General features: G+C 37.7%; 1 protein-coding gene and 1 long non-coding RNA gene across 6 annotated transcripts in view; both read right to left on the reverse strand.

Annotated features, from left to right (window-relative positions):
• The window catches only part of LOC309649476, a 201724-nt gene that overhangs the window by 126207 nt on the left and 59632 nt on the right, over nucleotides 1–15885 (reverse strand). The gene's annotated exons all lie outside the window — the stretch shown is intronic.
• NTMT2 (N-terminal Xaa-Pro-Lys N-methyltransferase 2) overlaps nucleotides 2897–15885 on the reverse strand; it is a 60616-nt gene continuing 47627 nt past the window's right edge. Inside the window, 4 exon segments of the mRNA XM_082439461.1 lie at nucleotides 2897–5268; nucleotides 6057–6306; nucleotides 11621–11703; nucleotides 11706–11747. Of these exon segments, the coding sequence (XP_082295587.1) occupies nucleotides 4961–5268; nucleotides 6057–6306; nucleotides 11621–11703; nucleotides 11706–11747 (683 nt within the window). The 3' untranslated portion in view covers nucleotides 2897–4960.

Here is a 15885-nt window from a genome sequence, read left to right on the forward strand (position 1 = left end):
GCCACAATTTACCAAATCCTGGTCTATCTGTCTCTTTGCTTTTATCCTCACCCCCACTATTATCCTTTCGCAACACAGCAGCCAGAGGAATCCTTTTAAAACACAGGTCATATCATGTCACTTCTCTGCTCAAAACTCTGCAAAGGCCTCCTTTCTCGATAAGAATAAAAGTAAGAGTCCTTTCCATAACCTACAAGACCCTGTGTGATCTGGCCCCAGTCATATCCCTAAAGCTCCTATCTTATTACAATCTCTCCCTCATCCATTCTGCTGAAGCTGCACTGACCTCCTTGTTGTTTCTCAAATAGTCCAGGCACACTCAAGACTTTGGGCATTTGCACCAGGTGCCCCCTCTTCCCCCAGGTGTCCATATGGCCTGTGCTCTTACCCTCTTAACTTTGCTCAAATGCCACCTCTTCAATAAAACCAATACTGGCCACTATTTGAAATTATAACCTTCCTCCATGACTCTCAATCCCCCTCACTCTATTTTCCCCTTTTACTTTCCAAAAATTTGCCATCTAACATTAAAAAAATAATTTACTAATTTCTATTGACTGCATTCCTATTTCTCCTAGAATACAAGCTCCACAAGGCCAGTGATCTTTGGCTTTTATTCCCTGTGTAACCTGAGCCCCTAGAGCAGTGCATGGCATATTTTTTTCAAAAAATATTTGTTGAATGAATGGAATCTGTGTGGCCTCCCTCAAATCCCAGAGATGTAGTGAGTCACTCTATTCTGTATATTACTTTAACTCTTTGTTCATGCTATTGTTTTAGTCCTCTTTATCCTGATTTATAATTATTTATGTATCTCTCTTGCCCATTACAGTGTCATGATCTTCTTGGACATTTTCTATATTTGCAGTAAGTAATACAGCTTGTCACACAGCAAAAGGACAAATAATGCCAACTTAATGAACATACAAAGGTGCTGTATGTGCGTAGTTCTCTGACACCAAATCATTAACTCTGCAAGTCAGTTATTATTTTAAAAGTCTCTCCTCAACCCCAGCTCTAGATACAAGTATACACACACACTACTAATTGAGATAATTTAAAACTATTTTTCACATATTTGCTTAATTAACTTGCAGTGACCTCTGCAAAAGCACTGGCCTCTGATGATTATAAGAGGTAGTTTTCTGGCATAGACACCAAAGCATCAAAGAGTCAGCTAGAACTAAGGAAAGCAATAACACAACTGGTTTTAATTACTCATGACAGGCAGCTGAGTATATCTGACACAGGTCTTATCCCCAATACATCACTCAAAACAGGCCAGTTACAGGAAATGGTGGAGAAAAAAAAAAAAAGCCAGAATGGGGCCAAAATGTGTCCACAATATAAAGCAGATCATCTTTCACGTGGATGACCTTGTTCATTTTCTGTTCTATTTTTACGATGGTCCCAAATCTATAAAATTGCTGACCCCTTAAGACTTGGCATGCTTCTATACTGATGCTGAGGAAGGGTGGCTCAGGTTCTCAGAAGAGGAGATAGGTGAAGACTGTGCCTATTCATGAGTCACTGTATAAACCAAGGGGTCCTCCAAAGTTAATCTAGAACGACAGGCATGTTTGCGATTAATTCATCTGTGAGTAGAGGTGAGCAACTTCTACTTCTCCTCAACATTCACAGAAGGATTAACTTCATCTAAACCTGGTTGGTTCTTTGGACTTGTTGCTTAGCAGGTAACAGGTGAGGATTCACCTGTGAGTCACTTTGTTAACACATACTCACAATTTTAACATATCTCTCTGACGAGGTACACCCTCCCACCTAATGAAACGATGGGCTTTGGTTGGCCATATCCTTGAGTATGGCTCCTGTTGAAAAAAGAGATTTCCTAATCAGGCAGGATTTTACCGCAGGACCTAATTTTCTTGCTACAGTCTCCTCCCAGATGCTTGTATGATCCCTGAGCTCACTGCCTTCTTATTTCTGTGCATTTCCTGGTTCTTGCCAGCTTGCACTGTTTGATCACTCTTTTTTCCAGTCTTGCACATTCCAGTGCTCGTGGAACTTCAGAAGCCCTTGGTTTTTCCTGCTGCTTTGCTCTGATTCCTGTTTGATGCCTCCAGAAACACAGACTGCCTCCTGAGTCTTTCTACTTTTATACTTTCAATAAAAGTTGGAGTTCCTGCAGTGTGCTAGGGCATATGCTAAAGACTGAGACTCTAACATGAATGCTCCATTAAGAAGCTCAGAGTTTAATAGAGGAAATGGCAAGTAAGCAGGCAATTACAATGCACGTGATAAGTACTGTAATACTTTAAGCAGAGAGTATGAGGGTAGCATATAGTAGCGGCACCTAAGCCAGCACCTAGGGGGTGAGGGAAGATTTCCTAGAGCCAGTGACATCTATGCAGTCTGAGCCAGACAAAAAAAGAATGAGAGATGTTCTATGCTAAGGAAGTAACATCAATAAATGCCATGAGCCATAAATCATAGCTCCTTTGGAGATCTGTAAGTATTGATAGTTAAGTACGGCTGCAGGGGATGTGGGAAAACTGAGGCTGGAGAGGGAAGCCAGGGTTAGATCACAAAAGGCTTTATATGTCATTCTAAGGTGATGGGAATTCATCGTATCAGTGACGGAGAGTCACTGAAAGTTTATATATAACATGGTCAGATTATGTTTTAGAAAGATTGGCATCAGCGTGGAGAATAGATTTCACCATCTAGCTACTTCCCTGAACCTGGCCCGCTTTCTTGCCTGCCCTGTCTTATCTTCCTTCGACTCTGAAGGGCCCAGTTCGACACCCCTTTCACTATCAGTGTCCTCAAACAAAACTAATGATCAGAATCATTTTGAGACCTTACAAAAATACAAGTTATTTGATCCCATTTCACAGAATCAAACTCTCACAGAGACAGAGCCTGGGAACCTCTATTTTATAAAAACTGCCCAAAGGATCCTGGGGCAGTTGGACTATGGACAGAATTTGTGAACTAAGGTAGATTGTCACTTATAATACAACAGAGATGTGTTGATAAACGTCAGCAATGTGTATGGCTTACTGAATTAGACTGAAGATGGCTGGAGTAGGTCTCACTCTAAATGTCTTCTTTCTACAGCATTAGAAGACCAAAACAATCAGTCCCTTACTTGGAACCTCAAGACCTTTCCCTTGTTCTTTGAATAACATGTCCAGACCTTCACATGACCTATTAGGCAGCATGATTTGGCTCCGACGGCTTCACCTCTCAAGTTACTCTTCCCTTTACCTTGTACTAATTATTAACTTGTTATAGAGAGGGGATGTTGATACATTTACTCACCAGTTTCTACCTTCTCAATTAAATTACAGATAGATATGGTTTGGGGAAACTTTGTGAAACAATAAAGATCTGGAAATTTTCTAAGGAGAATGGAAAATGATTTGATTTAGGATGAGAAAAAGGACTGTGGCTCAACCTCAAAGACTCAACCTGAGTTAAAGATCATATATCCATATTCATAGGACAATTCTGTTATTTCCTCCTTAAGGAGCCGAGGAGCAGAGAAAATGGACAATTTTGTCAATCAGCACGTGAGTACTGGCAAAGCACAAAGTCAAGAAGTAAGAGAATTAAGGTGCTCATGTAAAAGAAGCAGAAAATCCCTGGGATGGGCCAAAAAGGAAGATTCAGTTAATTTGCTCCAAGGCACAAAGGATGAAAACATGAGTACCCTTGTTTTGTCATACTACTCAGTCTGTTTGGTAATGATCCCCCATTTTATTTAATTCTGGTCTCTGGCTTCTCCGCCAATGGTTCTAACTCACATTCTGTTATGTTACCCTAGAGCATTGTGAATAACATACTGCAGCTGGAAGGTGCCAGTGGCAGAGTAAGCGACATAATTTTCCAGGACATAAATGAAGCTACCTAGGTAAGGTTATATCAAGGTAGTAAATGTTTTATAATAATTGTTTTCCTCCTAAGTTAGAGATATGACTTACAAACGTGATTTTTATGGTGATAGCATATCCATACAATAGACTTTCTTTACTTAAATTGATTGCATTTCATAGAAGACTTGATATATATCAAAACACAAATATGTCCTTCACATGAAGATATTAGAGTGTTTTAAATACAGTAGCTGTTATATTTAAACATTCTGCTAATAAAAATTAATTACATATTTGTTTTTGAAAGATTTTAGATTATTTTTAATTAAACCAATGCCTTAAATTAATCCAGTTAGTTCAGTTTTCAGGTTTATCATTTCGTTTCTCTTTCCAATGTACAGTCATATCAATCAAGGAAACAGGAGCAGCTGCAATGAAGCAAGTTGTGTTGGAAGCCAATGGCTAAAATTAGATTATCAATGACATTTACTTATATGTTCACAGCTGAAATTTCAAGGGTAAAACATTTTCTCCTGAAAGGAGACACTTCCCCATCACTGAAATGCAGACTTTTGTTATCAAATTATATCCATATTACATCATTGGGTGGTGAAACTGACCCAAAATAGAAAGTGAAACCATAGTCTTTTTTTCTGCTAAAGCTAAAGACAAAATTAAGTAATGGAATTGTTTTTATAAGATTATTTTGACGGGTGCCTTCTTAATTAGGGGGAGATTTTTATCTAGAGAAGTAGTATTCCCAAGGAGGAAGGAAGTATAATGTATCTAGCAGGAGGGCAGAGAAAGGTGGTCTAGGCTTTACCCCACTCACCCTAAACTACTCTATAATGCAAATCTTCAGAGACCAAGGCAGTTTAGATTTTGTGAATGTTGCTCCCTTTTCTGTTTTTTGTGTACACTTGTACAGTTTAGCAGTTTTTCCAGATGTCACTTTTCATTTCTCTTTTGGAAAATCCACAGAGTGTGTGCATGTTCTTACATAATTAGTGGAAACATGTACATATTACATCAGTCATTTCCAAACATGCTGCAGTCCCTTCCCTTCACTCCTACGTGAATTACAAGGGGCACCTCAGACGAGAACACCTCTTCCCAAAGCACTACTGTGCAATGCAGCCGTTCACTCCCACTGCTGGTCTGGAGTGTCCATCGCTATGCAGTGCAAACATCCACACTGGGATGCACTGCTCTGGAGAGCCGTCCTGCTTCTCCTGGCCCAGCACCACCAGCCCACTCTTCCTAATGAGGCTCTGGAGGACGTCCATATCCCGAGTCACACTGCTGTCAGACAGATGGAAGATGCAGCCCTCCCGAGCCACATTGTCCTTCAGTATGATGATGCCGTTTTCTTTCAGGCCATCTCGGCACCGGGAAAGAAATGCAAGAAGGACTTTAACGGTCAGGTACCCTACAGGTGAGGCCAAGTAAAAGGGGGAACAGGATGAAAGGGTGGGTGGGGAAGGAGGTGAGTAGGAAAGACGGACCGACCACAAGGCTACAAATCAGGAGCTCATTTGTTCACTCATTCATGAGTTATTTAATAGCCTGAGTTGTTTTGCTGCAGGAGGCTTTGAGAATTTAGATAAGAGGACAGGTACCTTCTTTGAGGTGAATCAGTGTACGCTCTATAAAATAGATATTATCCTAGCTAGTCTATCTACCTCCCAGGCACAAGATAATCTATTGCTCATCCCTTGGGTTCCCTCCATGTCCCCTGTACCGCCTAACTCTGTCATCATTCCTCTGTGTCTCACACACACACACACACACACACACACACACACACACACACACTCAGACCAAAATCCAATTCACTGCTGTCTCATTTCCTGGGAATTTAAACCTAAGAAAGTCTAGTTTTGCCAGTAAACGGGGATAGACTCTTTTTGTCCCCACTTTTTAAAGTTTTTCAAATATTTAGGTTTCTTCTATGATTTAGGTTGGTCCAAAGGCACTCCATCCCTAAGAATGGGAATTGTCAAGCTTGTTCAGAGGATGTTATGGGAGAAATCTGGAGGACCAGAGCTTTGGGGGAGTTCCCATGATACCTAAGGCTAGCTAACTGTTCTAAGCACAACTATAGCCAGATCTCCCTTTGTGTCCTTGTTCCGCCTCCACAAATCCTCCAATCAGCCCCATGTGTTGTCTTTATCTGGAAAGGGGAGAATGGCAGATGCAATGCCATGCAGGACTAACCAGAGACCCACTGAATCCAGATGACATCGTATCTCCCCAGTGGGGGTGTGAATTCCTGCAGACTGTAGCAGTGGTAGCTTTCTACCTTGTCCCCTTTGACCTGCAGGCAGTTCTGTGCCTCGAGGAGGAACGATTCCATTATGCCCACCAGTTCCACAGTGTTGAAAACCAGCAACAGGACATGCTTGTTGACCCTTCCTATCCCAGAGCCGCAATCCAGGGCACAGTCTGTCCCAGCTCTCCCAGGCCCCTGCAGAAAGGTACCTTGTGGAATACTTCAGGAAGAGACACTCACCCTGAGTTTGGACACTCAATTATCTCTTTAAATAAACTTTATTTGGGTCAATTTCATATAATTAAATGTACTATTTTAAGTATACCATTCAATGAGTTTGGACAGGTGTATACAGGCACGTAAACACTACCACAATCAAGTTATAAAATATTCAATGACTTTTTTCCAAAAAAATCCAAACATGTCTAGTTTTTGCCTTCTTTATTTTATTCAAATATAGGTCTTTCAAAGAATTTCAAAATAGGATTTTAGAAAATAATGTCTTAAGTTTGAAAACTGAGTAATTTTCTCTAAGATAAATGGGACTTTGAAAGCCCTATGAAAATAGAACTTTGTTCACTGTAACTCTGGGTCAAACCCACAGCTAAATGAACCTGCACCATAGCTTACTGCCTTGTTAAAAAAAGAGAGAGCAAAGCAGTGAGAGTCTTTCAGAGTTTTAAAATTACTTTTCAAATTCATGCAATGAAAACATTTCAATTCATACTGAGCTGGATAATTGAAATTTTATTTTTTTCAGAACTGATTTTGGGGGCTCTGAATTATCTACTATTCTTGTGTGGAAGATAATTTTTAAGACTTGAGCTGAGGAAATGCAAACTGTTCCATTCTCAGGCCAGGATTTTACTTCAAACTCAGCCTCAAAGGCACACAGCACATTCATGAGGATAAAAGGTGGTTGCAGCAAAGTCTCCTTGTCTCTTTTCATGCTAAAAATTGTTTTCTGCTTTTATACCAGAAGCTACATGATCTACTGGGCACAAAAGCCCTGAAATTTTTTTAAAGTAAATCTCTGCATTAAATTAACTGAGGGTGAAAGATGAATAGGGGGTGGAGATAGGAGGAAATCAGCCAATAAAAACGTTCTCAAACTTGCTTCTATAAAGTAATATACACATATACATATATACATATATGTATGTGTACATGACCAGTATATGTCTATGATATGTATATGTGTATATATGTGTATGTGCATATATACATATATATGTATATATATGGATATGTGTGTGTATGTGTATATATATATATATATATATATATATATATATAAAAAGATTCAGCTGGTCTAAATTATTTGGTCACAGTTGGGATGGCTGCTGAATAGGTTTTGTGCTAGAAATTACAGTAACAAGATATTTGAAGTTGTCAATCAAAATCTTAAGGAGAAAGTCTACTCTTGATTTCTCAGGACCTAAGGGTTTAAAAAAAAAAAATTGGCTAAGGATCAAAAGGTGAAGTTTAAGCAGAAGGAAACATCAGAAACGCTGCTTTCCAGTCCACTCAAAAGGCCTTCCTTACAGCAAGAACAAAGAAGGACAAAAAGTGAAGTAATTGTAGCTTCTTTTCAGAGGAAATAATAATAATCACGATTTATTGACTGCTTGTGTGTAGCAAGCTCTTTGCATCCATAATAACTATAGTAATCAAAAAGTCCCACAAGATAATGATTATTCTCCAGTTTGGAGATGAGGACCCTTAGACTTTCTTAATATCACCCAGCTAATGGCAGAACTAGAAATTGAACAGTGAACTGTGTGAATCCAAAGCCAGTTCTACCTTAGGGCTGTCACCTCGAGTGCCACAACTCTGATTCCTTTGGTAGTAGCTGTCTAATGTTATGTTGAAGAGAATTCTAAGGCTTCATTCAGACTTATCAGGAAGAGGTCTATGATTGATTAGTTATGTCTGCCTTGACTATGGGAAGGGGAAGTGTTAGTACATGTGTCATTTGTTTGCCATTCCTAGTTACAATATGCTACATCCCTTATTCAGATATTATAATTTAAACTAAGCTAATTCATTAAAAGGCCTAGGCTAAAGTTTTATGTTATGAAGGCCATAAAAGTAGCATCTTTTAAATAAATTTATAACATAAAGAAGATGGAGGGAAATATAGGGAAATTATTTTAAGCTACTGAAAATGACTTTAGTAGAAATCTGTGTGCTCAACTAGAGATTCTCATTGTAATTTTTCCTTATCATTATTTGGCCCTAAAGCCTCTACTGATCATGTTGCTCACATTATTATAGCAAGTGGTTTTAAAAATTGAACCATGGGACAATAAAACAGAGACAACAGAGATCTATGCCAGAGGATTTCAAGAAGGTTTAACAGCTTAACTCCTTTTTCTCAATGAACAAATAACTATGAAGCTGTCCTGGTTAAAGTGAGGCAGGGCCTCACCCACTCAACCTTTCTATCATTCTCCCAATAAGCCCTTGAAGGATCTTAGCAAAACCCTGGAGTTTTAAAACCATTCATGTCTAATCTCCCTACTTTTTCAGACAAAGAAACTGAGGCCCAAAGAGGTGAAATATTTGCAATAGAACTTTCTTGAAAATGCGCATCCTCTGATGTGTATTTTTCACCAACTTAGACGTGTGATATCTGACCACAGTTATCCTTGAAACAAGTTATTTACAAATACAAAAGATGCCTTTCACTCAAATCCTGAGCACCTTAGCCCTTCGCCACTACTGCCTACCTCTCTTTATTGCATATCACTCCACATGGTTGGCACTACCTCTCATATCCTGGCACCACGTTTATTCCTCTGTCTCTCATTCACATGCAGCACCTCTGAGAAGGGACATTTAAAGGCTGATCTTGGGAACAACAACTCTAGCCTCTTGGATACCATGGCTGCCCACTACTGTGGTTGGATTGAAATTTGATAATCTTCCATGAATGTGACCAGAACTACATACAATGTGTGATTTCAAAACAAGACGTTTTGTTATTTTCATTTATTATCCTATCTTCATATTTATGGATTCATATAAGAGAGTAAAATATTCTTAGAAATTTCATTTTCATTTTGATTCTGCCTATGTATTTTGTTTTGAAGAATATTATTTTACCTTCTCTCCATTGGAGTTTAAAACTAAAATGAAAGTGCTAAATGCCACTTTATAAAAACCATGAAATACAAGTTAGCCCCAAATTTTTTAGTCATCCAATCTCTGAGAAATGTCAAGAGATAAATATCATCAAATACCGATGACTTTTTATAAATTTCTGCTTTCCCCAATAGAAAGCTAGAAGTAAGGAATGTTATCAGCTATGCCGTTGACATCATCTTGGTATCATTTGTTTATTTGCTAAAGTAAGCACATTTGCAACAAGTTTAAACACCTTTTCCCACTGTCCCATGTCACTAAGTGTTGAAAGGAAAGAAAAACTTTAAATTAAACAATCTGTCTTTTCCCAGTTGACACAAGGATAAATCATGTCAGGTACTCATATTCCCTAACTCCTTGTATCTTGACCTGGATACTAATTTAGCATATTATTAAGGTCAAAGTACCAAAATATCATTTCTTTAAAAAGACTGTGTTTGTACTTAGTTAGAGGTCACAGCTTCACAATGAGCCTAGTCTACTAAGAAGGACTCCTTATATTTGTTTGAAAAGAGCAGGCTGCTCTTTTCCAACATAAATATGCAAGCACAAGGCTGTTTCCTTTCCCGGGTCCATGGGCGTGTGTATGGGCTCTGTCTGACCAGCATCCCTGTGGTCAGCTTGGCATTCCACATGGAGTGACAAGACAGCTGGATTACTAACTAAGCTTCTGAAATGCATTGGGATCAAAGTCAGCCTCACCATGAGGCGAGCAGGAGGGATTGCTCTTGGCCAGACTGGAGGAGAGTTGAGGTCTGTGGTCCACACACACACACACACACACACACACACACACACACACACACAAAGCAGGGATTTTTCTGCTTCATGAGACAAATGGAAAAAATATGTTGTGGATAAGAGCAGGGAGTTTGGTGTCAGACAGACCTTGCCAGGCATAAGTCCCAGCTCTGTCTCTTACCAACTGTGTAACCTTGAAAACTTTCTTAACCTCTCCAAGCCTCAGTTTCCACAACTGTGAAAACAAGAAGTGATAATAGTACTTACCTCACAGAATTATTATGAAGAGTAAATAAGACAGTGCTTCTAAACTGACTATCTCAGAAAAAGTGCTCAGTGAAATCAGTCAGCAACACTCATTTAAAAATATTCCAGGTTAACCTGACCTAGAAATAGCCCCAGCCAACATCCCTAGCTCCATAGTCCTTTATGGCCACAGCTGATGTCCACGTTGGCCCAATGGGTGCTCCATCCTGATCCTTTTTTCTATACTCAGGCAAAGGGTGCTCCAGGGAATTTGGATGTGAAGTGAACCTCACCTCAGCACTAGGGATATTATTAATGTTATGTTTCTAAATAGGTTGACAACATAACCCCAAATATTCATAATATTCTTAATGTTTCCTTCATTAGAATAAAATGGACTCCAAATTTCAAATGAATGACTTCATAGTGATTTGGAACAAAACGTATTTGCTGGGTAGGACTTTGTTCTCAGTAGAACCAACAACAGCTTTATTGTGTGGGTTAAGTCTATTCTAACAACTGAATGAAGCTCCTTAAAATATAATGAATGCATTTTATGAAAGCTTGTTATTAGTAGTAGTAGCAATAAATTAGATTTATTGGGCAATAATTATGTGCACTAAAGTAAGCACTTGACTTATATTATCTCATTTGAGCTTCACATTATCCTATGAGGTGAGTTCTGTGGTTATGCCTTAGTCACAGGTGAAAAATTGAGGTTTAAGAGCATTTAAGGAATAAGCCCAAGGTTGCTTATACAGTAAGAAGAACTGTAATGACTCTAGAGCCCAAGATTTTGGCCCCTACAGTATACGATCCATCTTAATATGGCGTGGAAGTAAGGAACTGGAGTTTCACCCAACACCAAGTCTACAAAGGGATCACATTCTTTCAAGGCAATGTCTCAACTATGTATAGAATAATATAAAGAGATTCTACTATACTTAACACTTTTAGACTGAACATAAGCTTGCATTTCCTTACAACATTGAATTTTTATTACAGGGACTCAAAAAATCACCCCAAAATCCAAAATGGCATGATCTCTGATCAATCATCTGGGTATCAACTGTTTATCTATGAGACTCTGAAAGAGAAGTCTTCTTAATCCGCTAATTGTAATATTAACACTGCCAGTTCACCTTCCCCTGTAGCATAAGAAATTAGCTGGTGCTAGGAGGGTGAAATGCCAAGTGGGACAAACCAGTCATTTAATGTGACCTATCCTTTCTGAACATCTTAAAACAGGCTTTCACACTAAACTCTTGGCTGAGCCATATGGCTTTAATATGACTTAAGCAACAACACAGAAGCATGTGAGTTCAATGTTTGCAAGGACTTTGCCTCCTCATCAAACTGCAGTTGGATAACTCACCCCAACAAATTTCCTAAGAAATTCCCGAGAGGCCTGGATATCTGGGTTGGACAGTTCAATGAAATTTCCCATCATACCCTCTGTATCTCACCATTGATGACTTGACTTGTTAAAGCATACAATTTCACTGCAAATAAAATATTATTAATATTTATCAGTATTTAAATGGCAGAACAAGTTTATTCTTATCATGCATTGAATTTCCTCTTAGAAGCCTGCAAATTTGTGCTGTGGAAGAAAGGGTATTGGTTTGATGTCAGAAGATCTGGGTTTGAGTTCTGGCTCAGAGACTTACTTGCTATGTAACCTTGGGTAAAGTTCTTAACTCCTATGATCTTCAGGTATCTCATGCATAAATCACAATCATGTGACATTTTCATGATTTAATAACACTAGAGTTTAATTTTTAAAATAGCTTGTCACTGTATTAAAAAAAGCTGAACAGTGTTTGCTACAGTAGAATAAATAATATCGCAAGTTTCAAAGTAAGTTTTACCTTTGACTTCCAAATATTTTATGAGAATTTAATCACTAATCTTTACTTCTAATCACGAGGTAGATTAGGCATAGCTATTTTTTCATCTCTTTTTTTTAATGCAACTCTTACCCAAATATCTCTTTGTACCAACGTTACAGAAAATGTGCTTGAGCTCTATCTTCTGAAAATAAAATAATAAAAAGAAATATAATATTTATTGAGCAACTATTCTGTACCAGGTAGTGTACTAGGCATATTCACATATACTATGTCATCTCATTATTTCAGGTATTTTAAGACATTTATTTTTAGAAAAACATGTGTTCTACTTCTGAGGGGTAAATGAGTATGCATTTAAGTGTGTTTTTTAAACCAAAAGGCACACTTGCAGATATAAAATATTTTCATTAGAGGATATTCAGAAGGAAATGATAGAAAGTGAGATAAAAGGGAGAAACTTATGGTTCAAGATTGTAGGCTGAATACATGCATTTGTCCTCCCTGCTCCCCAGTACTCCCCAAGAATCATTTTAATAAACTCAACCTTTAACAGTGAAGAAAATGAGAAGGGGCCACCAATGGATTCATGATTTCAACAAATTTCTGGAAGACGAAAACAGATAAAGCAGATGGAACAGAGCTAAAGAATTTACAGCTCAGGATAGTTGCAAAAGGAAGTAAGAGTTAATAAAAAAAAAAAAATCTGCCTATAGGCCAACTGGTGAGGTGACCAATGCACTCCCCACAAAAGTGACAAGCAGCACAGCTATAATCCTAGGGAGGGTAAATATGTCTCTTCTCTAAAAAAAAGGGAAAATAATTAATTAAGTGCCTTAGGAGAACTAGACCAGTTAGCGTTGGAATCCTAGAACACTACTCATTCTGGCATATAGAGGATTCCAAGTACCTCATTTGCTCATACTCAGAGTCTGGCAAGATCTACCGGCAAATGTAGAGCTTCTTGTCATCTTTTCTATTCAGTGGAGAAGTATATAACAGAGGAAACCTTCTCTATTACCTAAAATCATTGACCCTCTCCTTCATTTCTAACTATGGATAAACAATGATTTCCAAACACATCGGGGCAAAATGGCAGTCTGAAAAACAAAGATACAGATAGACAATCAAAACTGACCCCAAAGGAAATAGAAATAATCCAGAAAATGAATGAGAATTTAAACCAAAACTACACAAAAACTTACATCCTTGAAGAGGTATGAGAACAGGTGCATCCATAAATCGAAGATGTCAAGAAAATGATAATTTAAAGAATAATAAAGAATTCTTAGAAATTAAAATTTTGATTACCAAACACTTTGGAATATAACATGGAATAAATTATCAGGACATAAAGGAAAAGATAGATATGGAAAACAGAAGTAAAAAGATTAGAGCTATAAAGACTTAATTCATGTACTTCCCTGGCGGTGCAGTCATTAAGAATCCGCCTGCCAATGCAGGGGACACGGGTTCGAGCCTGATCCGGCAAGATCCCACATGCCGTGGAGCAACTAAGCCTGTGTGCCACAACTACTGAGCCTGCACTCTAGAGCCCGTGAGCCACAACTACTGAGCCCGCACACCACAGCTACTGAAGCCTGCACGCCTAGAGCCTGTGCTCTGCAATAAGAGAAGCCACCGCAATGGGAAGCCCGCGCACCACAACAAAGAGTAGGCCCCGCTCACCGCAACTAGAGAAAGCCCGCATGCAGCAATGAAAACCCAGCGCAGCCAAAAAAATATAAATAAATAAGTAAAAGTTGTATGAGTTGAAAGTGCTAAATACATTCCATCAGTGCTCAGAATTCAATGAAAAGAATGAGCTATAATCAAAAAGAAAATTTGAAAAATATTTTTTAAAAAAAGACAATTCAGAAGACCCAACATCAAGCTAATTAGGATTCTCAAAAACAGAAAATTGAGGGAAGAAAATTATTACAGAAATAATAGAAAAAATTTCCCAGAGCTGAAAGAGCCTATAAGGTCCAAAAGTACTGAGCAGTATGGATTTAAAAATACTAATAATTAAATAAAAGTCACATTTATACATATCCTTAGGAAATTTCAAATCACAAAGAGTAATGAGAAGATCATTAAGTTATTTAGAGGGAAATAGTTTGTTGACCTTCAAGTAGGGTTGCCAGATTTAACAAATAAAAATACAGGACACACAATTGGTTTTGAATTTTAGATAATCAATGGATAATCTATTAGTATAAATACACTTGAAATATCACACATTGCATGGGACATACTTATACTAAAAAATTGTTTGTTGATTATCTTAAATTTAAATTTAGCCAGCCTTTTATATTTTATCTGGCAACCCTATGTTCAAAGAACTAGAATCAGGCATATAACACAGATCTCATCAGAAACCCTGGAAAACAGTGGAGCAGTGTCATCAATATTCTGAGGGAAAATTATTTTGAGGCTAAAATTTGTTACCATTCAAATGGCGAAAGAATATTTACCTCCCATGGATTCATTCTTCAGATGTTTTTTGAAGCTATATTCCAGCTCAATGAGGGTTAAAATCAAGAGAAGATATACAATGAAAGACAATGAAATTAACCCAGGAATCCAATGAAAAGAAATTCCAAAATGACAGATATTATCAGATCTAGAAAGAAATCAGTTTATATTACAACAGAAAACATAGGCTTTAAAAAAATATCTTCTGGAAGTAGAATGAACTGGATTCTGGGTAATAGATAGTAGGTAAGAAGTAGGGAGACATTAGTGATATTCTTAGGAAGACATATTTTTAACCTCAATCAACAAAAATAAAAGACAGTTGAAAGTTCTAAGTAAAATATACAACAGTATAAAAATGTTACAATCAGGATATGAAGCAAACCAAAATATGACATAATTTTATGTAGAAGGAGTATAAGAAAAGACAATCTATTTAACCTTAACTAGGAACATTTTTCTTCAGGTAAACCAATTGTGACATTGGACTAATGCACTACTTGGCTTTGAATTGAACAATGGTTACATAATCCCAAATTTTGATTCTAAAAGTTAAAAATCCAGTAAACACTACTACTATCCATTTTAGTATGCTTCATCTGTGGAGTTAAATCAGTATTTCCCAATTTGAAAACACTGGATGTGGCCAACATTTGGACCCTTGAATGATCATGAATTTGCTAAAAGGGGTACAGGAATCAGTTCCCATGTACTTTATTTTCTAGAGACTAACAATGTTATATACTATATCTCCCATATATATTAAACAACAATAATAGATTGTCATTTTAAAAATACAAATCTTTTAAAACTATTAATAATATATAGATTTTTTGACATTTTATACTCAAGTTAGTTACTGATTGAGAAAATAAAACATTAAAAGGAGCATCCTCATGTTCAAAAACATTGGAAACCACTGACCTACACCAGTCCCCCTTCCCTAGTACTTGGTAAAGTGTTGTGTAAACAGGTAGCTCAAGAAATGCTGATAATTTCAACAGGGATGACAAAAATTAATCATTGCCATGCCAAAAACATGACTGTTCCAAATTCTTCTGTTATGTCTCAGAAAACCAGGCTAGGAAATCACAGCTTACAAAGTCTTTCCAGAGTTGAATGCTTCTTGGGATCACAGGCAAGCCACAGCCCAGTACTGTCTCGTTGATCCAACCAAAGCAGAAAAACAGCCACACTCATCATCACCTGGTTAAGTCAACAAGTTGGTGGAGTTTATTAAAACCCTTAATCTGGAAATGGGAATGGTCCATTATGCCAGCAACATTTAGACTACAAGTGAATGCCAAGCTCA

Source organism: Balaenoptera physalus (assembly GCF_965194825.1).
Source record: "Balaenoptera physalus genome assembly, chromosome: 1".
Lineage (NCBI taxonomy): Eukaryota > Metazoa > Chordata > Mammalia > Artiodactyla > Balaenopteridae > Balaenoptera > Balaenoptera physalus.